The sequence below is a fragment of the Capsicum annuum genome, chromosome 4 (genome assembly GCF_002878395.1).
Source record: "Capsicum annuum cultivar UCD-10X-F1 chromosome 4, UCD10Xv1.1, whole genome shotgun sequence".
Taxonomy (NCBI): domain Eukaryota; kingdom Viridiplantae; phylum Streptophyta; class Magnoliopsida; order Solanales; family Solanaceae; genus Capsicum; species Capsicum annuum.
This window is the reverse complement of record NC_061114.1, coordinates 226700573-226722537: the sequence shown is the minus strand read 5'-3', so window position 1 is coordinate 226722537 and position 21965 is coordinate 226700573. Positions and strand designations below refer to the sequence as shown.

At 35.1% G+C, this 21965-nt stretch overlaps 2 protein-coding genes across 6 annotated transcripts; both read left to right on the top strand.

The window, feature by feature from the left end:
- The first annotated feature begins 620 nt into the window (after window positions 1-620).
- LOC107866946 (glucose-induced degradation protein 8 homolog) lies at window positions 621-7583 on the top strand. Of its 2 annotated transcripts, none has more exons than XM_016712995.2 (7): window positions 621-894; window positions 4659-4800; window positions 5948-6095; window positions 6173-6248; window positions 6332-6443; window positions 6527-6613; window positions 7241-7583. In XM_016712995.2, exons 1-7 carry the CDS (start codon window positions 862-864, stop codon window positions 7324-7326), a joined length of 684 nt encoding a protein of 227 aa, XP_016568481.1. In that variant the 5' UTR covers window positions 621-861; the 3' UTR covers window positions 7327-7583. The 2 variants fall into 2 exon arrangements, with proteins under 2 accessions (XP_016568481.1, XP_016568482.1); XM_016712996.2 differs by having other exon boundaries at window positions 6527-6618.
- A 1186-nt stretch (window positions 7584-8769) lies between these two features.
- On the top strand, window positions 8770-20405 carry LOC107866945 (probable GTP-binding protein OBGC2). 4 transcript variants are annotated; one of them, XM_016712993.2, is made up of 11 exons: window positions 8788-8992; window positions 10707-11182; window positions 11456-11547; window positions 11838-11921; window positions 12422-12499; window positions 13605-13805; window positions 13935-14042; window positions 14989-15063; window positions 15213-15433; window positions 17776-17849; window positions 20186-20405. In XM_016712993.2, the coding sequence occupies exons 1-10, from the start codon at window positions 8808-8810 to the stop codon at window positions 17837-17839; spliced, it is 1584 nt and encodes a 527-aa protein (XP_016568479.1). In that variant the 5' UTR covers window positions 8788-8807; the 3' UTR covers window positions 17840-17849; window positions 20186-20405. The 4 variants fall into 4 exon arrangements, with proteins under 4 accessions (XP_016568478.1, XP_047267212.1, XP_016568479.1 ...); XM_016712994.2 differs by lacking the exon at window positions 20186-20405 and adding an exon at window positions 18320-19116; XM_016712992.2 differs by lacking the exon at window positions 20186-20405 and having other exon boundaries at window positions 8770-8992; window positions 17776-18062.
- Window positions 20406-21965: the final 1560 nt, after the last annotated feature.

Below are 21965 nucleotides of genomic sequence, written 5' to 3'. Positions count from 1 at the left end.
AGTAAGTTTTTGACTGGCGTATCGAGTTATGTTGTGAAAGAGTATAGGTCCGCAATGCTCAATAGGGACATAGATCTTTCTAGATTGATGATACATGCCCAGTAGATTGAAGCGTACAAGGTGAAAGAGAGAGAGAGAGTAAGACGAAATAAGAGAGTTAGATCAGAGCAGCAGCTGTATAGTCAGAGTAGATTTTTTTGAGGGATCCGCCCTCAGTTTCAGAGCCGTTCTTTTATGTCAGCACCGTCATCAGCTAGTACTCCTGCATCCAGAGTCAAGCAGGACCAGGGTAATAGACCTACTGTGACTAGGTCTCAGGACAGTGTGAGTAATAGACCTAACTATCCCCCGTGTGCTAAGTGTGGTAGGACGCATCCTGGAGAGTGTATGGCTGAGCAGAGACCACTTCAACGTAGATCCGCCCCTGCCTACATCTCATTGTACCATTAAAAGAATTACCTTATCATAATTAAAATCAATTCAACTTTATAATTTTCTATTAAAATAATTTACAATAAAACAAATATTTAACATTATTTTAAAGCACAAGTTTCAATTTTTTATTTTTTTTAAATATAATGTTAAATAAAATTGTGTCACATGGAATGACAAGGAGGAGATAGTCATTAGTCACTATTTTTTTCCCCAAAAAATTAGCAACTCCAACAAGTTACCATACGTTTCAATTCGATATATATATATATATATACCAATTGTACGGTGTCCAAAAGGAAAATTCCGCAGTCTTTTGTGTGTTTCAATTTCTTATCAAACACAGAAACTCAAAAACCCAATCACCATAAAATTGGAACAAAGCATACAGTTATAATTCAAACATCTTTAAGGTTGTCCGCGGACAAAATGGATATTGATCCTCGGCAATACGAAAACATTGTAAGTTTTTCTCTTTTTCTTTTTAATTTTTTTTTATTATTCCGATAATTTATGAATAAAGTTTGTTCCTTTTATCTATGTGGGTATTTTTTTTTTTTTTTAGTTTTGCTTAATACCATTTATGATGATGACTCTTTTGGTTAAATCTTTGGAATATGTAATTGGTGATAATTGGCTTGGATGGTTGTTTTTGATAATTGATTACTTGTATATGTTGTCTGTCGGAAACAATCACTCTACTTTGAGTACGAGGTAGAGGTATTGATTGTGTACACTTTACGCTCTCCAAACCCCACTTTATAGGGATATATAGAGTATGTTGTTGTTGTTGGTGATTACTTGTAACTGTTGTGTATCGGAAATATCCTCTCTATCTCACCTCTGAGTTAGAGGTACGGACTGTTTACACTCTACCCTCCCTAGACCCCACTTTGTGGGAATACTCGGGGTTTGTTGTTGTTGTTGATTACTTGTATCTGTTGTCTATCGAAAATATCCTCTCTATCTCACCTTTGAGTTAGAGGTACGAATTGCATACACTTTACGCTCCCCAAACCCCACTTTGTGGGAATACACGAGGTATGTTGTTGTTGATGATTACTTGTATCTGTGGCATTGTGGTTTTATGTATATAGGGTTGCTTAGTTTGTTTTATTTGTTTAATTTTTGATTGAGCAAAAGGAGATTGTAAAGTAGGATGAGTGTCAAGGGATTTGGAAGAATTAGAATGAAAGGTGGAGGAATAAAGGGATAGAGGAGAAATTGGGGAAACCTTAATGTCTTTTACTCAAAGACGATAACAACATACCTAGGGTAATTTCATAGGTGGAGTCTAAGAAAGGTAGTGTGTATGCAGATTTTACCTCTACCTTGTGGAGGTATAAAGTGGCTCTTTCCGGAAGGTAGTTAGTTCTAGGAACACATATCAAAGCAGTTTGAAAAAACAAAAATATAGAAGTAAAGAAGACGCAACAAATACTCCCTTTGTCTCAATTTATGTGACACCCTTTCCTTTTTAGTTTATTCTGGAAAGAATTTTATCGTTTTTTATTTGACAACTATTTATGAGACCAACCCCATTTTGTCCTTATTGGGTTCTACATAACACTTTATTATGAAGAAAAGTTAAGTAAAACTTAGCATTACACTGACTTTAATAAGTGCATTTTGATAAATTCAATGGTCTTTCTTTATTTCTTAAACTCTGTGCACGGTCAAATGGTGCCACATACATTGGGATGGAGGGAGTAACAGGAAAAACATTACTTAACTTTCAGAAGACAAGAAACAGTAACAATAACCAAATAATGAGATGAACGAAGCACAAGAGACAACAAATAATAACAATGACCTAAAGATAAGAAATTTCGGGAATAATGTTGCTATTACTGGTATGAATGGAGAATAGGTTCTGTGCACCAAATTACCACTAAGCTTATCCCGCAGGAAAGAGAGACAACATTCAACTGCCTACTAATCTTCTACCCTAATTCGCGACCCTTATAGCTGTAAGCATATGCCTTGACAGTTAGTAAAAAAAAGTGTATCCTTATTATTTTATATGAACCTTCGAAATGAGAAGTGAGAATGATGCTGGAAAAGGCGGAGTATATTATGCATGGGCAACAGGTGGGATAATATGATTATCGAAGGTACTAAAAAAGGACAAGATAGACCTAAAACATAAGATGTTGGCTCACGATACCTATAGTCTTTTTGTAATTGATGTAGGTTCAAGAGCAAAATACGATGCAAGAAAATGATATATAGACGATACTACTACTACAACAACAACATATCCTGTGTATTCCCACAAAGTTGGGTCTGGGGACTTTAAAGTGTATGCAGTCCATACCACTACCTCAGATGAAGTAGAGATGCTATTTCCGATAGACCTCCGGCTCAGGACAGATAGCAGTAAATGAAAAACATAAGCACACAACAAAATGGGATAACACAATTCTAGATAATAAAGGAAACAAGACACCCACAAGGTAATATTATAAACTATTTATTCGAAATCATAGACATCACCGAAACACCACGAAGAAGAAGCTTCAGGTGCAGATACAAACAAAACACTCTTCCCTACTATTAAGGGCGAACTCCTACCCACTAACCCTCTACCCTAATTCGCGTCCTCCATACCTTCCTATCAAGGGTCATCTCTTCCGTAAGTTGTAATTGCTCTATATCATGCCTATTACCTTCTTCGACCTACCTCTACCCTGCCTAAAACCTTCCATAGCCAGCCTCTCACACCTCCGTACTAGAGCATTCGTGCACCTCCTCATCACATGCCGAACCATTACAACCTCATTTCCCGCATATTGTCCTCCACCAAAGCCACTCCCACCTTCTCGTGAATAATCTCATTTGTAACCCTGTCTCTCCTGGTAGTCTCTCTTGGTAAATCCAGACATCCATCGTAACATCCTTATCTCCACCACCTTCAACTTTTGGATGTGGGAGTTCTTAACTGACCAACACTCCGCTCCATACAACATAGCCGGTCGGACTGTCACTCTGTAGAACTTACCTTTAAGCTTAGGAGGCACCTTCTTATCACACAAAACTCTCGAAGCGAGTCTCGGTTTCTAACACCTTGCACCAAAACGGTGCGTGACATCCTCGTCAATCTCACCATTTCCCTAATTCATAGTCCCAATATACTTGAAACTCTCCCTCTTCTAATTGGTCTGAGAATCCAGATTCATTACTATGTCAGCCTCATGCGACAAATCGCTAAACTTACATTTCAAGTACCCTGTCTTGGTCCTGGTCCTGCTCAAACCTAAATCCTTTAGAATCAAAGGGCCTGTCTCCAAACCTTCAACGTATCATTCACTCCTCTCGAGTCTCGTCAATCAGTACAACATCATCAACAAATAACATACGCCAAGGCACCTCCCTTGAATACGCCGCGTCAAAACATCCATCACCAAGGCAAATAAAAACGGGCTAAAAGTCGATCCCTGGCGCAACCCTGACAAAACCGGAAAGTGCTCCGAATCTCCTCCTATCGTCCTCACACGAGTCTTCGCGCATTTGTACATGTCCTGAATCAACCTAGTGTACGCCACGGGCACCCCTCTAGCCTCCAAGCACCTCCCCAGAATCTCCTTGGGGACTTTGTCATACGCCTTCTCTCAAGATCAATGAACAACATGTGCAATTCCTTCTTCCTCTCCCTAAACTGCTCCACTAATTTCCTCACGAGGTGAATGACTTCAGTAGTCAAGCAACCTGGCATGAAACCGAACTGATTTTCGGAATAGGATTAAGACTTACTAGTTATTAATTATCTGTATACTTTCATTAGGTCTGATGTTTGCTAGAAGGCTTGCTTGTTTGTATGTTAGTATAGGGATAAGAGGGAAATTTAGAGAACTTGTCTAAGAGATCCTCTAATTTATACTGAAAGAAAAAATATTTAGTATTTACAATGAAATGGGCTCAATCTGAATGAGTGTAGAGGATTCATGTAGCTGATCCCGACTGGTTTGAGATATGGCCATCTCCAACTGATTTGGGATTGTGGAGTAGTTAATTGATTGATATAGGTTTAAAAGTTGAGTTTAAGATTGATAATAAGAAAATACTGAAAATGACCATTATCTGGGAAGTTTTTTGTTTGTGTGCGGACTCTCTATCATTGTGTTGTCTTTGAAAATTTCAAAAAATAAAAGATCTATGATTTAAATGAATCTTGTAGTGTCAGTTTGTCTAACTTTTGATTTGCTAATTGTGTGTTGCTTCAATAGGCTGTCAATGACAATGATGTTCACAACATTGTCATGTCATATCTCGCGCATAATTGCTTCACAGACACGTTGGAATCATTTACTGCCTCCACTGGCATGAAACAGACTGCTAATCATCCCGAGGATATAGAGAAGAGAAAAAGTAAGTGATAGTTTTCTTCAGGCACCCCTTTACTTTATTTTCATCTGGGGTTGATGTATTTTTTATTTTTATGATGAGAGGAGCATTGCTGGTTGAAGCTTGTCTATTGCTCATTCTTTTCGTTCTATTAACGTCTATCACATTAACCTATTCTTAAGTGACAATTTCCATCAGTTTCAAATTGCTTCTTGAAGCTTGTTATTGCTCTTTCTTTTCATTGTGTTCAATCTGGCCATAGCCAGCCCCACCCCACCCCCTTTTTTTTTTGTGCTGCTGAGTACTTTTGTTTGAGATATAGCCTTGTTTGTAATAGTTTGTTTCATTTTAAGATCATGCTGGTTTTCTGTTGGTTTTCCAGCATACATATCTTGCATCCCTACTGTCTATTGTGCATATCATCATATTCATTTTGATATGTCAATAGCCTACTATAAGCTTGACGATTGGCTGGGTAACACAGTGACGGAAGGTGTTAAAAGGAGACGAGATACCAGAATAACGTGGAAGGAGGTTATCTCAGAGAGCTACAACCTCTAAAACCCATTTGGCTTGGCATAAGAAAAACATAATAGAAGCAAAGTACACATGTAGGCAATAATTTTTTTTTCAACCAGGACTCATGTAGGCAATATTAGCTAGTCGGGAATACGGTTTGATCATTGTTGGTACATGTATATTAAGTCTAGTATGTACCAAGAACATCTTCACCTTGGTTAAAGAATGACGTGGCAATGATAGGATAAACATGCAATTTAGAGGATATTTATTCTTAGAGAAGCTCTAGTTTGTCTCAAGTGTCAAATTATTGAGTATGTAAATGAAATGAGCCCTAATGGAACAAATTGACTATATAGAATTTAGAGAACCAACCCAATTATCTTGGGATTGGAACATAGTGTTGTTCTATTCACCTCCAATGCATAGGAATAGTAGATGGTTTTACCTATTTCAATATAGAAAGTACAAATTTGGTAAAGTTAACATGATACTTTGTTTTCTCCTCCTTTCCTCTTCATGCAGTTTATCCCGCTCCACAGTGAGCATTGACATGATGTAAGGTGGAGTCATCTGTATTCTGGTGTTCCAATCATTAGTTTGTTTTTTTGAAGTGTTTGATTGATGGTCCTAACTACAAAGTTATCTCCAGGGATTTATCATTTGGCGTTAGAGGGGACTGTTTTGAAGGCCATTGAACTTACAGAGCAGTTTGCTCCTGACTTATTGGAGAAAAATAAGGATCTGCATTTTGATCTGTTGAGCCTTCATTTTGTTGGACTTGTTTGCTCAAGAAAATGGTGAGCACAGTAGGTCAGTGGCTTATTTTTCAGAGACGACATTACGTTTTCTGACTATTTCTATCTTTCTGTGGCAGCACAGAAGCTTTGGAATTTGCGCAGGCGAAGTTGGCTCCTTTTGGGAAGGTGCAAAAATATGTTAAAAAGCTTGAGGTGCGCTTCTTCCCTAGTGAATGTCTTAGAATTTTATCTTCCAAATCGCTTGTACTTGTCTAAATATTGGAGCTTTGTGGTAGGATTTCATGGCTTTATTAGCTTATAATGAGCCAGATAAGTCACCCATGTTTCATCTATTAAGCTTGGAGTACAGACAGCAAGTTGCCGATAGTTTGAATAGAGCGATACTTGGTGTGTCTTCACGGTCTTTCTGATGTCGTTATTTCTAATTGACTTTGGTTCTCCTCTTCTCACTCATTTTTGATGTCATGCAGCAAATTCAAACCACCCCAGCTATTCTGCGGTTGAAAGGTTGATGCAGCAGACAACTGTTGTAAGGCAATGCTTAAGTCAAGAATCCAGTAAGGTTTGATCTTAGAGCTTTTTCAGTGGATTGTTATAGCTTAGCATTCTGTGGACAGGGAACATAGGAGGTGAAAGAAGTGTTAAACGAGAAACTCGTGAGATAGGAATCACTTGTAGTTCATCCCAGTAGCCACACAATTTTGCATATCTATTAGCGACCTCTACCCTAGACATTCATGCAAACAGTGGCATAGCTAGAATTCTAACATGGGGATTCAAACACATACAAGAATACCACACTTGACCTAAAATATCTTTTTGACTGCATTTACAAGTACAGTAGAAGCTGCTCTTCCGTTAAGGAGATTCAATAATTTACATAGATATCAACAAAAAATTGTTTTTTTCCTATTTGCGTAGTATAAAGTGTCCAACTTCTTCCCAATAGTTACCTCCCTCATCCATGAAGGTGTTACCAACCTGCTGTTGGACCCAGAGCTCTTGAAACTTTGGTAGTTAAAGATTCTTGATGACCGGAAAGAGTTGCAATACTAACATTCTTTTCTAATTATCAAGAAATCTCCGAGGGCCAACATGGTTTGAATTTCCGTGGATAATGGGCCTGCCCGACTACCCTTTAGTTCCCACTTAAATACTAACTTTTGATGACTGTCATGTTGCAGGAAGGGCACCCACCGTTTTCCTTGAAAGACTTTCTGAAGAGCTAGGTGAGCCAATTTCTGAACATGTTTCCAGCACTTGGGAGTAGCAATTCTGCACCTTGAAGTCCTTTGGCAGCTTGATTCGCATTGCCTAGTTTTCGAATGCAAAAAATGGAATGGGTGATCATGGATTCTACGACGTTTTTAAGGCCTCACAAATCAGCCTTCAGGGCAACTGTGAGAATATTAAGTTTTACTGAATACCGGAATACCGCTTGTGGCGATTGTTTATACTTAAATGTCATAAGTGAATATGTTGGTCAAATACTTTGTTTAAATGAAAATTCTTATGAATGGTCGATGAGTAGATTGTCTTGGTTCCTTTTTCTTTTAAGGGGAGGAGAGTGTGAAGTTTTCCCTTGGACAGTATCAAAATTTGCCCACTCCATCATTGAGCCCTCAAGAAAGAGAGGAGCTAGTCTAAAGTAGGAAAGTTTTCTTTGAGAAATGTTTTTAATTTTTTATTGTATGAGAGTAGATGGAAGGCAAGAACTTGATGAAAATTGTCCCATTTGCAACTTCTTGCCCAACCATTAAGTGGGATATGTGGGGGTAGATTTTACTTAAGTGGGGTCTGTGGAGGGTAGGTGTATGCAAAACTTGGAGGTACAAAGGCCGTTCCGACAGGAGAGGGTGGATGTCCGTTTTCAATAGGCCCTCAGTTTGAGGATAACTCCCAATTGCGTTGATTTTCTTGTATAAACATGTTTCAGAAAATAAATGTTCTTATTGTTGGACACAAATTCCCTACATACAAACCCCTACATCTATTTCCCCAAACAAATTTCGGAATTGTATCACTTTGGTCTATCTGAAAATGGCATTTCAGAATTCAGGACGATCAAATTAATGGCATGGTTCTATTTTTATTAAGGAGGTTTAAAATATGAAAAAATAAACACACAAAGAAGATTCAACATCTATTAAATATACATATAAATTAAGTTTCATTTTGAATATACATGCATAATTTTTCACGAAAGGAAATTCAGATGAACTCCTTACTCCCACCTGACTTTGCCCCTAGATAAAATCTCCCTGTTTATTTTTTAGAGGCCAGGTGCTATTTACGTATAAATTAGCATATATTAACTTATTTTGTTGAGTGAAAGTATTACTTTAAGGATTTTAAACCAAATTTATCACTTCTAAGACATAAATCCAGGAGTACGGCATCGTTTGGTACGAGGAATAAGATGAGATATTGAATAATTAAGTTTGGTATTAAATTTATATCATGTTTGGTGATAAAATGAATTTATTTGGGATTAATTTATACCATTAACCAAACATAAGGTAAATCTAATTCCAAGCTTAGTCTTGAAATATCTCATTCAACATGAGATTATTTTATACCATTTTTCATATGATTTAAATTAATCCAGAAATTATAATTTGAAGAGTATAATTCAAGAATAATTTAGTACACGTATCAAACAACCGCACGTCAAGATGATATATTGGGACCAAAATGTTCGAATTCACATACATTTAAGGACCATTTTGTTCATATTACAAAGAAAAGAAAATGAATAAAATCCTCTTCTTCTATCCTTGTAACACATTACTACTAACTACTACTACTACAATGGCTTCTATACTCTCTCACTGCTCTTCTTCGTCTTCCTTACTCAACCTTAATTATACTAATGATACCTCACTTTCCTTCTCTGCTAACTTATTATCCTTTTCTCGCTCACAATTCCTTAATAGGTACGTTTTTCACATATGGTTTTGTTTGTTCACGAAATTAATTATGGTTTTGTTTGTTCACACATATGAGTAATGTCATGTATATGTAATTCGTTGAGCTTATATGAACTTTGATTTAGTTTATTTTTAAACTTATGAAGTACAATTGTTAAAAGACAGTACTCCTAATCATAAGTGCAGCTGGCCCAGTGGTCAATGAAGTGAATTGAGAACGATAGTCTTATGTTCAAATTCTAGTAGATACAAAAAGCACTTGCTGATTTCTTCCTATTTGTCCTAGCTTTGATGGATAAAGTTACGTGGTGCCGAATGATGGTGGGAGGTGGTAGGTATATGTGGAATTAGTTGAAGTGCGCAAAAGTTGGCTCGAACACCATGGTTAAAGGAATATAATTAGTATTGATAAAATTCCAGAAGGGGAGCGTTGGAGTAACTGGTAAAGTTGATGCCACGTGACCACCTGGTCACGGATTTAAGTCTTGGAAATAGCCTCTTGCCGAAATGCAAGGTAAGACTGTGCACCATAGATCCTTGTGGTCGGGCCTTTCCCCGAATCCTGCACATAGCGGGAGCTTTAGTGCACTTGGCTTCCCTTACAGATAAAATTCTAACATTTAGTCTTATAGACTCCGATAAAGCATGAAAGTGTGTTGTGTGTTAAGCCCTTACAGAGATAGGGACGAGTTTCTTCTAACAGTTAAAAGTTGTTTTCTCCTAGATATTTTGGGTAGTTTAAGTTCTGTTAAAGGATTTCACTTATTAAAAAGAGCAAGATTCAAGTAAAGGATTTCTCATAACATGGGTGGGGTGGAGATCAGGAAGGTGTATACAATGCTTATACATGTAAATTTGAGAAAAAGTTGTGAACTTGAAATGAGGCTAATTAAAAAGATTACAATTTGCACAATGTTTTTGTTGGGTAACACCAACATCCTGTGCATAGCAAAGCCCACGGGCGGCTGGGGTGGGCCGGGGTCAGAGTCATAAACAAACATGGCACTTGCTTGGTGGACTAAGTAAAGGAATAAAATGGCGCCCTTGCTATCAGGTATATCTTTTGGCATGAATGTAAGCGCTTGATCCTAACAGTTTTTTTTTTTTTTTCCTTTTGGGATAGTTAGCAATTTATGCGTCAATTGTGTTAACATATGAGAGTACTTCAGAAGAAAGAAACAATAGATATTTTGAGAACGTAGAGCTTTTATTTTTTGTAAAATTTAAGGATTTGCAGCTTTTGTACTCTTGGTGTAACTTCATGTAGAATCATCACGTAAATGCCTTTGATATTTTTTGAATACCCTCCATATTTAGAGGAACCTTTAGTCCTTTGCAGAGTCATCCTGTGCTGGTGGGAGCTTGGGAGGTAACAAATACCATGTGGAATAATTAGTCAAGGTGTGCAGAAGCTGCCCAGATATACCACAGTTATAAAAGAAGAATCTTTAGTCCTTTTTTTTCTTGTACATATTAGCACACTTTCTTCGGTGCAAACTAATTAAAAACTACTTATCAGAAAATAGAAATTATGCTTTAACTATGTTATCAGTTAGGTATATTGTAAACTTCCTCTGGGGTATTCTGTTCGATCATTAGCGATACTAATTTATTTTTTCATGGATTTGGCTGTTCCTCTGATTTGGTTTGGTAAACTTGCGTTCTGTTTACTTCTTTTACGTTCCTGTTGCTATAGTATATATTGGTCTTTCCTTTTCAGCGCTTCTCAAAAAAAGAACAACAACGACAATTATAGAAGCTATACTGTAAAGTGTGCACTTGCAAAAACTAGAATGCCTCCTTCGCCTGCTTCTGATGCATACATTAGAGAGCCCCACAAATATTTTGATGAGGTGGTTATCATGGTTCGTGCTGGAGATGGAGGGCATGGTGCCATTCTTAGTATGCCCAACCATAAAGCTCCATCTAAGTCACAAGGAAAATTTGGCAGAAATAAGACAAAGAAGAAAGCCTCTTATAAAAGGGACTCTAATGGCTCGATAGTCCTTCCAATGGGGGGACATGGTGGCGATGTGGTCATTTATGCAGATGAGAGCAAAGATTCACTGTTGGAGTTTCACAACAAGAGCAAGCACAAGGCAAAGCGTGGGGGTAATGTTGATTCCGTGGGTGTGTTAACATCTTACTTGCAAAATGGAGTTGCTGCACCAACATTGCGAATTCCTGTTCCACTAGGTTTGTTCTCCTTTTGGCTCTCTAGTGCAATAGCTCGATCATGTATGGGAAAGTCCAACAAAAATTCAGACTTATGGATTGTTACTTTGAGATTATTACATTCGTTTATGTTCTTGTTGCTAAAATGTGTACTGGGAATCTTCTGTTTTCTCTACTAGACACAACATTTTAAGCTGTTTGTGAAGGGTGATTTTTGTATTTTGAAAGGTATAAGCGTCATTTGATGCCAAGTTGTCGATACTTTTTCATCTCATGCTTTTCCATATTCTCCAGGTACTGTTGTCAAACTTAAAAAGGGAAAGTTTTTGGCAGATCTAGCTAATCCAAGTGATGAAGTTCTTGTTGCAAGGGGAGGACAAGGAGGGGTGAGAAATCTTTGGGTCTCATATATAATTACCTTGTTTGGCATTTTGTGGTTCTTTCTTCTGTTTTTTTTTTTTTTTTTTTGTAAAAAATTAGTCAGGATCACTCTTCTATACCATCCCCTGCCAAATATAAGGAAAACAAAGAACAAGAGAAAAGGAGCAAATTATTTTGCTTTTTTAGGATGTGTTCTTTGGTGTTTGAAGTATTTCATTATGAGTAATAGATACTGTATCGCTTATTTGGAACTGCATTCCTGGTCTTTAATTCTGCACTAACATGGTTGTGGCAGATTAGCTTGTTGGAAGTTCCGGAGCACAAAAGGAAACAAATGACGACTTTAACAGCAAATATAATGAGAGATGACACTGATAAGGTTTGTATAAGCCTAATCTTTAAGAGAGATCTGACTTTTGTATAGTCCTTTCGCTGCCTCTGCTACGATGCCAATGAACCTTATGCAGCTTCGAAAAAAAATAAATTTTATGTACTTCGCTAATTCTAGCTTTCTAGTGTTAGTGTAATCTGATCCAGCTAGGGTAGTCCTGTATTTTGTCATGCTGGCTGTTGCTACTTGCACTAAATTTAATCTCAGTTCTGCTGGAAAAAGGTCTTTCTCCAAGTGATTGACAGGCTATCATGCTAATTGTTAAATAATGATATCATAATTAGCACTAATCTGACTTGGGTGAACAATAAAAACTGTGCTGAGCACTAAACCCACAAATGTGTTGATAATCTAATCAGACTTGCTCCAGCCCAGTATGAATATTGGTAGTAATTTTAGACTTGATAGTCTGTACCTTTGTTAAGCAAATGACAGCTTTCCTGCATGCTCGCTGTGGACTCGTATTGATTTGTTTCACCTTCTCGCAGGTTTTATCTTTTGGTCAGCCTGGAGAGGAAGTTAGCCTGCAGTTGATACTGAGAGTTGTTGCAGATGTGGGTCTTGTTGTGAGTATCTATATTAGACAAACTTTTCTGATTTGCAGATATGTACAGAAACTTTATTATCATTCTGATATCCACAATTCACTTTGACAAGTACTAATATATGCCAGTATATGCTGATGCATTTCTCAGTTCATATTTCGTTTCATCCATTTGTACATTCATCTAGGTGGTTTACTCAATTAGTATGTGAAATCTCTTAGTACTTGGTTCTTCACACTGTTAAATGAAATTATGCACCTTCTGCATGTTGTATGGAAGAATTTTGAACTGATGCTAGTCAAATTGGTCCCTTCTTTGTTTTAAGGAAGGTGTTTATCAATGTTTGTGGCATATCTTTTAGAAACTTATATGATTTAGTTGAGAGCACCCAAGGGCACCTAGCTTTCAATGATGTGAGATGTATACCATGAAAAGCCATTGTTCAAGTCCCTATTGAGGTAGAAATGCTAAATGATTTCTTCCATCTTTTTAAGCCTCGGTGGGCAGAGATATCCGATACCCATTCTGGTGGGAGGTTGCAGGTTCCAAGCAGAATAGTTGAGGTGGCCGCTAGTTGGCTCGGAAAACCATCATTATAGAAAAATGTTGAGAAAAAAGAAAGATTAGTTCTAGAACCTTTAGCCCCTTAATTAATTTAAGCATTCGTAATTGCTAATTTTGTGGGCCTATCGTTTTGGATGCTATGCATGCTAAGATTTCTATGCATCTTTGCTACTTTAAGAATTGACATGATCTCTGAACCCGAGGCCATAGAAAAAGCACTTTGCTTTTAGGCTCTTACCCGTTTGACCTTCTTTCTTTCTGAATTATGCATGTTTGTTTTGTTTTAAGTTCAAGGACGACATGATGTTAGTTTTAAAATAACTTGTTAACTTTTGGATCCTGAAGGACATAATATAGTGCCATTGGGCCGATTATAAATAAGTAATAACATTTAATATGTGTATTGTAATGGCTGATAGTAGAATTTGTTTGTAGTGATACATCAAGATGCTATATAACCTGATCAGTTTATCGCATTAAATGATCATATACAGATGCAATTTTATCTATTATTCTTCAGCTATCTTCAACTCTTTGACTTTGCTCTACCAATTTTCCTCAGGGACTTCCAAATGCTGGAAAATCAACCCTACTGGCTGCCATTACACATGCAAAGCCTGACATTGCTGATTATCCATTTACAACGCTGATGCCAAACCTTGGACGTCTTGATGGCGACCCAAGTTTAGGGGCAGACAAATATTCGTCTGAAGCAACTCTAGCAGATCTGCCTGGTCTCATAGAAGGTGCACATTTGGGAAAGGTATTTGTGTTATATTAAAGCATATCACTTTACTAATTTGATTCCTAAAACCGTGAGGTTCTCTATGTTACTTATTTTGCTCATAAAAATGAAATTTAGCTGTGCATGTGTCCCTAATTATATTATCAGGGTCTAGGGCGTAATTTCTTGAGGCACTTGAGGAGAACAAGATTGTTGGTCCATGTCGTTGATGCAGCTGCTGAGGACCCAGTCAGTGATTACAGAACTGTAAAAGAAGTAAGTCCAATCCACTTATCGAACATGATTTTGTTATAATTAAATAGTTATTACACCTTAATTGCTTTTAACGGAAGAAAATAAGTTTTGAATACACAGTTATGAGGTTTTTCTTGACCATGGTTGGTCAAGAAAATGACAACTTTTAAAGTTCTCTTAATTTGCCCAATTTGCTGCACAGGCATCTAAAGTCTAAATCAACTCTTGATTACTATTATAGCACTAAATCAACTCTTGATTACTATTATAGCATTATAGCTTCAAAAATCAGAGGCTGTACAAATTGAAAGATAAACTTCTGTAATGCACAATTTTTTCGTAAATATTTCCATAGAATTACTTCACCATGTAAGTTCCTTCATCTTCATTTTTGGGTTGCGGCATGATTTTTGTTGTTTAATCTTCTTGGATTAAAGCAAGCGCTAAGGCGGACAAGGAATAAAGAGTGTGGATTACATGAATTCTTATGTCCATCTTGGTTATAGGTTAGCTGCTATCTTTATCTGGTTTTTCAACTAAGAAACATTTTACTTTGCAGGTTTAATAACCTTTATATAATAGTCTTACATACAAGAACTTTTTTTTTTTTTTTTTGAGAAACTGCCTGACTTACAAACAAGAAACTTGATCCATGTGTGTGTTTGTTTTACTCTATCATTGCCGCATAATAGAGAGATCCAATTTATATATATTAGTTCATGCCATTTCATTTGTCTTGCCTAATGCTTTGGGCTGAACAACTCAGCACTTGATTATTTTTTACCTTGGTCTGCTTACAACGCCTTAAAAGACTTGTATCACGTCATTGTCTCCCTGCTTTATGGTTAACTGCCCAACTGCAGGAGGTTTTGGGTGGGGGCTTCACCTTTCTGAATTAGTCGTCTGGCTTATTCTGGTATCTTCTTTCTTTGCCGTTCTGCTAAGAGCAATGACCATTTATATGCAGGAACTGCGGATGTACAATCCTGAGTACCTTGTCAGGCCGTACCTTGTAGTGTTAAACAAGATTGATAAACCTGAGGTATCTGGTTCTTATCATCTCTGTTGTGTTGTCAGCTTCCTTCTGAACAACTTTCTTTCAACTGCAAAAATGTTGTATCTTAATATGCATCTCGGTCAAGGGTCATTAAAGTTTGTTATTTATGAAAGATATTGTTCTGGCTTTGACAGGCAATAGACAGGCTTCCCACCTTAACTGAAGAAATATGGAGAATTGGGTGTGAGAGAATATCTTCCGAGCCTGTCACAGGTTCCGGAGCTGTGGCTGAGTCCATTTCTGTTGACGAGGGCCGAAACAGTGAGCTTTCCAACACATTATCTTTTAAGGATCAGAAGGTTAAAGAACTTGAAGAGTATCCACGCCCTCTTGCTGTTGTGGGTGTTAGTGTACTGTAAGTTCTCTGTCATCTCTCCTCTTCCGGGTTTACAGACATTCAAGTCTCAAGGATCATACACACACTGTGATTTTTTAGGTTGTTTTGAGTGTTTACCTGTTTATATTCATGAGGTAGTTTCTACACACAATAATCATATTCTTGGAAGTTATTTGTTTTTTTCATTTTTTTGTGTTGATAAAGATCTTTGTAAATAGCCAGTATGATAAATTTAATGGCCATTAGACCATGAATATTTTGTACGTTTTCCTGGAATTGAATTCAAGTATGTTTGGCGATAAAATTCTGGATTTTGCAAAATATCAAAGAGCTTTTAACCTTTTTTCACTCCAAATCACTCACAAAAACAATTCCAATTTGTATTCATGATCAAACACAACTTCTATTTTCAAATAGCAAAAACTATTTTTTTAAAATTTCATAATTTTCATGGTAGAAGGGCCCTTACTATTCCTGTTTATTTTTAACAAGCAGTAGTTTTTTTAACTAGGATTGCAATCTAGTTATCAACCCGTTCGAAAACTATTAAAGCTATTCTCAAACTCCCTCATGTTTTTCCTTGCAAATTTTATAACATAACACACATTAGGAATCTTACATCTAGAAATGCTGATTTGTGCTGCTTATTTCTGTTGTTCCTTCTCAACATGGAGAAACGTGTTTTTGATATGCGCTGTGACTTTTCTCAACCATGGTTGAGATGTGAGTAAATGGTCTTTAGGTTGCTAGGTGAAAGTTTTAAAAAAAGAAAATTGGGGGTGGGGTAAGGAGATTACAAATGGGGAATTGAAGTTTAGGTAGCTAACCAGTTGAGCTACTAAGATATTCTGTTTTTTTTTTAAAAAGAAAATTAGGGGTGGGGTAAGGGGATTACAAATAGGGAATTGAACTTTAGGTAGCTAACCAACTGAGCTACTAAGATTTTCTTAGGTGGAAGATATTCTTTTCACATTTCCTAAAGGAAAAAAATGAAAATTTAACTGATTCTTCTGAAAAGCTTCGTTGTCAAAGCTAGTTACACAAAAATAAATCGCGGAGTAACGGGAAGCTTTCGCTTCTCTCCTAATTCTTTATAAGCTTCTTGCATGATATGTAAACATGAATCTTATATTGCCTTACTACAAAAAATCCCTGAATAAGGCGTAACTAGGAAGTGTCCGTGCTGTTTGGTCTCGGGGGAGAGGCATTCCAGTAGGTAGGCACCAAGGGAAGTTAGACATGCATGTCTGACTTTTCGCCTGCAAAATAAGTTTCTTCCTCCAAATTATTTGTCAAGTTCTTAATTTCAAAATACATGTGATGTTGTTCCTACTTCACCTCTGGTGTAGACGTAACGTCTGCGTACACTCTACCCTCCCCAAACCCTGCTTTGTGGGATTACTGGGATATGTCGTTGTTGTATGTGATGTTGCTCTCACTGAGAAGTATTTAGAGAGAAACTAACAGCATCCTCCAATTTGGAATTCTAGATATTACTGTATACATTTGTGTGTTAGACAAATGTTGATTGTTCAAAAAATATGTCAGGTCATAATTTCCGTTTATGTGATTGATGCTGTCATATTAGTTAGTTATGTGATCATCATCCATCCAAATTACAGGAGTGAAGTGAAGGTCACTTGATAAGCCGTCAAAGAGACATTTGAATTAATTTGGAAAAAAGAAGACAACTCCATTTTTATGATTTATTTATTTTGTGCTAATCACATTATATTTTATGGATTCTATATTTGACAAATACAATATGTTATTCTAAAACAAAAAGACGTAGCCCAATATATACACACATCACGGGTGTCTGAAGAGCAAAACTACTAAAACGTTTCCTTTAAGCCCAAAAAAATTTTGAGACTCAAAAATTTTAATAGTAAATTTTATAATTTCAACTTCACTTGAAATAATAAGGAAAATTGTAAAATATGTTTAAAAAAATTATCTTAAAAAAATAAAGAAAGAAAAATATTTTAGAGCTTTGAATTAAATAACTCAAACTGTATATTCATAAATAAAGTTTTAACAATAATATCCAAGTTTATATATTTCAAACAAATGGCAAATATTTTATTAATTAGAATTAATTTTAATTTTTATTAATAATTCTATTAATATGTGAAGTTAAAGGCTATCTTTTAAAAATATTACACCAAAAATAACTAATATACAAGAACAAAAAAACAATTCTAAATCATTGTTATATTATGTTTGTATTTATATCTATATATTTGAGATCCTTTGTTAAAGTTTCGCTTTAAATTACAAATTTTAGTGAGTATATGCTACTTTAAACAAGCGGCCAACAATTTTTGTTATGTTTGTTGTATGTTTGTTGTTGCTCGCAGTAAAGGGATTAAAGTCAATGAGATGTTGAAGGCGATCAGGGCGGCGCTACGTGAATCCCTATAATACAACCTTGGTAATGTTAGAGTTTTCTTTTTTATTTGTCAACAACCTCGTTACTGTTAGAGTTCTGTTTTTTGTTAATGTCAGAGTTCTCTTTTTTATTTGTCAACAACCTCAGTTCTCTTTTTTGTTAATGTCAGAGTTCTCTTTTTTTATTTGTCAACAACCTCGTTACTGTCAGAGTTCTCTTTTTTATTTGTCAACGAGATAGAAGTTTTTTAAACCATTCAAATGATTGGCTGCCTTTACATGTCCAAAACTGTTAGTGTGCTTATATATATTTTTATATATAGTTATCCTCTATATATAATATAAGCATCTGTTTTTGGATGCTTTGTGATAGTGTATATTACAGAAGCAAAAATTTGTCAGCCTATTCTTCAAATATATAATATAAGCATTTGTTTTTGGACGCTTTGTGATAGTGTATAAAAATTTGTCAGCCTATTCTTCAAAGATTTTATGATTTTTACGTCTGAACAGCTGCCCATCTCCATGCTGGAAATAATATAGCCGCTCTGTGTGAATATTCTTTGACACCCAACCCAACCTCTTTGCCTCATTGCCTCGTTTCTCTGTCTCATAATAAAAAAATGCTTTGTTTTGGTATATGTATATTTGTAATATTAAAATGTCAATTATTTATACGCAATAACACAATACTCTGTTCCAACAGCATTCCTGTATAATTTCATTAATAGGATATCTATACTCTATTCCAACAACATTCCTGTGTAATTCCATTAATAGGATATTGGTAGACTGCTTAATAGGATATTGGTAAACTGAAAGCAGACCTCACCACTATCTCGTGTAATTCCATTAATAGGATATTGGTACACTAAAAGCAGACCTCACCACTACCTCGTAAAGATAGAGGAGTTGTTTTCAATAAACACAATACTCTATTATCGTGGTAAAATTAATACTTAACTTAGTAAAATTAATACTAACTTAACGTAAAGTTGGAATCATTTGATTTAATTATAACTTGTTTTGAGATTGAGGCGTATACAATTGAAGTTTGATATAATCAGCATCTACTACAATTTCTTATAAAATATGATTTTGTTGATGTCATGACAGGCTAACTATTTTTTTTTTTAAGTCAAATTATTTATATTAATAGCTCGACTTCTCAGTCTTGTGGATTTGACTGTGTTTCACATTTCATATTTTTCTATATTAATCTTTAAATATAGTAGTAAATTCAGTTCTAGTTTTTCGAAAAGTGACTATAATTAATAGTAAAGGTAATTTCAAAACTATATAAGCAAAAATAAATATCGATTTTTAGTGAAGTGAGCAAGCGAAAATGGATAAAGGGAGTGCAAAATTATGCAATGTAGCCTTATATATACTATTAGAAAATATGGAATTAGGTACGAAATGTATTAGTAATTTCTAGCTAGTTTGTCGCTAAATAGCTCATAACTGATAGAATTTCTTATAATCTATCATTAACCTGTAGCTAATTCCTTGTTTTTCTTGTAGTTGAGACATACATATTTGCTTCTACATGAGCATTGATTTGTTGTAAACACGGGATGTATATATCTTTGCACAAATAGCTGATGGAATTCATCCTTTACTTTTTCTAATACTAATAGAATACATCCATACTTTTGCTACCTGGCTACATGCTTTGCTAAGTATTCTAAAAATTGAGAACTCTTTACTCTTTTATCATTTAGCTCCTTTTTATTGGGAAAAGGAGCCAACCCAGGCCCCCACAATCAATTTTGGAGTTAGCAGAGACACAAGACTCCGACAGAAAAACATAGTTCCCTCGTACTCATAAGACTCGTGTGAACATTAAAAACGGAAAATACCTCGGGAACATGTATTAACTTACCCACAGAATTGAACTTCTCCCTCTGTTTTCTTTTATAATACTGTTCTGAAAAATAATTAATGAAATAACTATTTTATCATATATCTTAAAAAAATAGTTAATGTCAAAGATAAAAATAAAAAAATAAAAACTATTTTTTATATATAAAAACGACTACTAAAAATTAAAATTTAATTAAAAAATAAACGATAAAGTAAAAATAAACAGAGAGTAACTTCAACATTAATTAGTTATGGATGAGTGTTTTTTTCTGGTTATTTGGTACTAGTATTGGCAATTTGCTATAAATGAATTGGGACTAAATTCCAAACATTACAACTGTAACCTTCAATACTTTCGACAGACACGTATAAAATAGCCAGCTTCCACTAATTTGTCTTACTAAGTTTTTGGAGTCACTTAGTTCTTATCACTTTCCATTTATTTATGGAAAAAATAACGTAAGCTTTTTCTCATCCTTTTCCTTCTTTTTGTTATTATGTTCTACATGCCAGTTTTCATGGATGAAAAGCAAGAAAAAATGGGTAATGATTCTTGATGAGGATAGAGTCACAAGTTAAATTTTAGGATAGTGAATGTTGTAATATAAATAGTGAATGTTTAATATAAATTAAAGAGTTTGAATTAAAGTTATTAATTTGACCGAATTCGTATGTCAGCTTTTAACTTTGCCCTCGCTAATGAGGAGGTGAAAATGAAATTTTAATTCAGATTTACTCGTGTGATATACGAAAATTTTCAGTCTTATGTTCTTTTTATTTTTAGTTATCAGTGTGTAGTTAGTAAATTATTTATATATGAAATATTTCAATTTTATGTTTTTCTTTTTTATCTATCACCAGGGGCAACACAAGGGTAAGGCGAGTAAAACGTTCGCTTTAAGTCCTCAAAAAATTTTAATAGTAAATTTTATGATTTCAACTTCACTTAATAATGAGGATTGTGTGAATTAAGTTTTAAAAAATTATCTAAAAAAAAAAGAAATAAATAAAGAAAAAGTTATTTAATTTAGAAATACTTTAGAATTTTGAATTAAAGTACTCAAATTTCGTATTAATAAATAAAGTTTTAACAACCACATTCAAGTTAATATATTGTAAACAAATAGCTAATATCTTTTTAACTAGAATTAATCCTTACTTTTATTAATAATCATATTAATATGTAAAGTTAAAGTTTTTGTGTTTTAAAAATACAACACCAAAAAGAACTTGCAAGAACAAAAAGAGACAACTTTACATTATTGCAATATTATTTTTGTATGTGTATATATTTAAGGTCTCTTATTAAAATTTGGCTTTGTAACACTAATTTTATTGACACGCTCTTAGTTATCATTGTAGTAAATTATCTTGTAGTTATACTTATTTAGAAGAGTATACTTCGAGAAGTATAGTTAAAAACTACCCTTCTACAGTTTATGGCAGAGTTCTGTTATAAACATACAAGAACAAATACGCGATGATATTGCTAGCGATAAAGAATATTAATGATGGAAGTATAATAGAAAATAAACTTCACTTTGAATAACGTAATTCTTTTGACAAAGATTTCTGCCGAAACGGTTCAATCTGAAGTAGCGATTACAATAAGTAGCGATTACAATATTGCGAAAGAGTATCAAATGGCTACAATATTGCGAAAGAGTATCAAATGGACAAGTTGAAATTCACATTCTTAAGTAGTGGTTACAATATTGCAAAAGAGTATCAAATGGCTACAATAATGCGAAAGAGTATCAAATGGACAAGTTGAATTGAAATTGCGAAAGAGTATTAAATGGACAAGTTGAATTGAATTTGAGTAAGTTAAAATGAGTTGAGATAATAAAAAGGTTGGGTTAGAACTGGCCCAAAGACTACTTAGATTTGAATTGGACTAAAATGAGCTAAAAATGAGTTGACTATGACTCACCCATTTGACTCAATTTTACTTCTCTATCTCTAACCATAACGCGAGATTTAACCCTAACTAGACACTCCTACCCAAAATCTAATCCCGACCCTTACCTAGCTAGAATTTAGTTTGTATACATCAACAACATATCCGTATAGTCTCAGAAAGTGGAATTTGGAGATGCCAGTAGAGTTCAATCAAACCTTGTCCCTACCTCAAAGGTAGAGGTATTGTTTTCAATAGATCCTCAACTTTAGAAAAAACGTCTAAAGCAATTCAGAAAACGAACGGAAGATAGTAACACGACAATAATTTACCACAAATAATATGATAGCCAAAGTATAAGAAACTAGAATTGAGTTAGTATTGGACTAAATT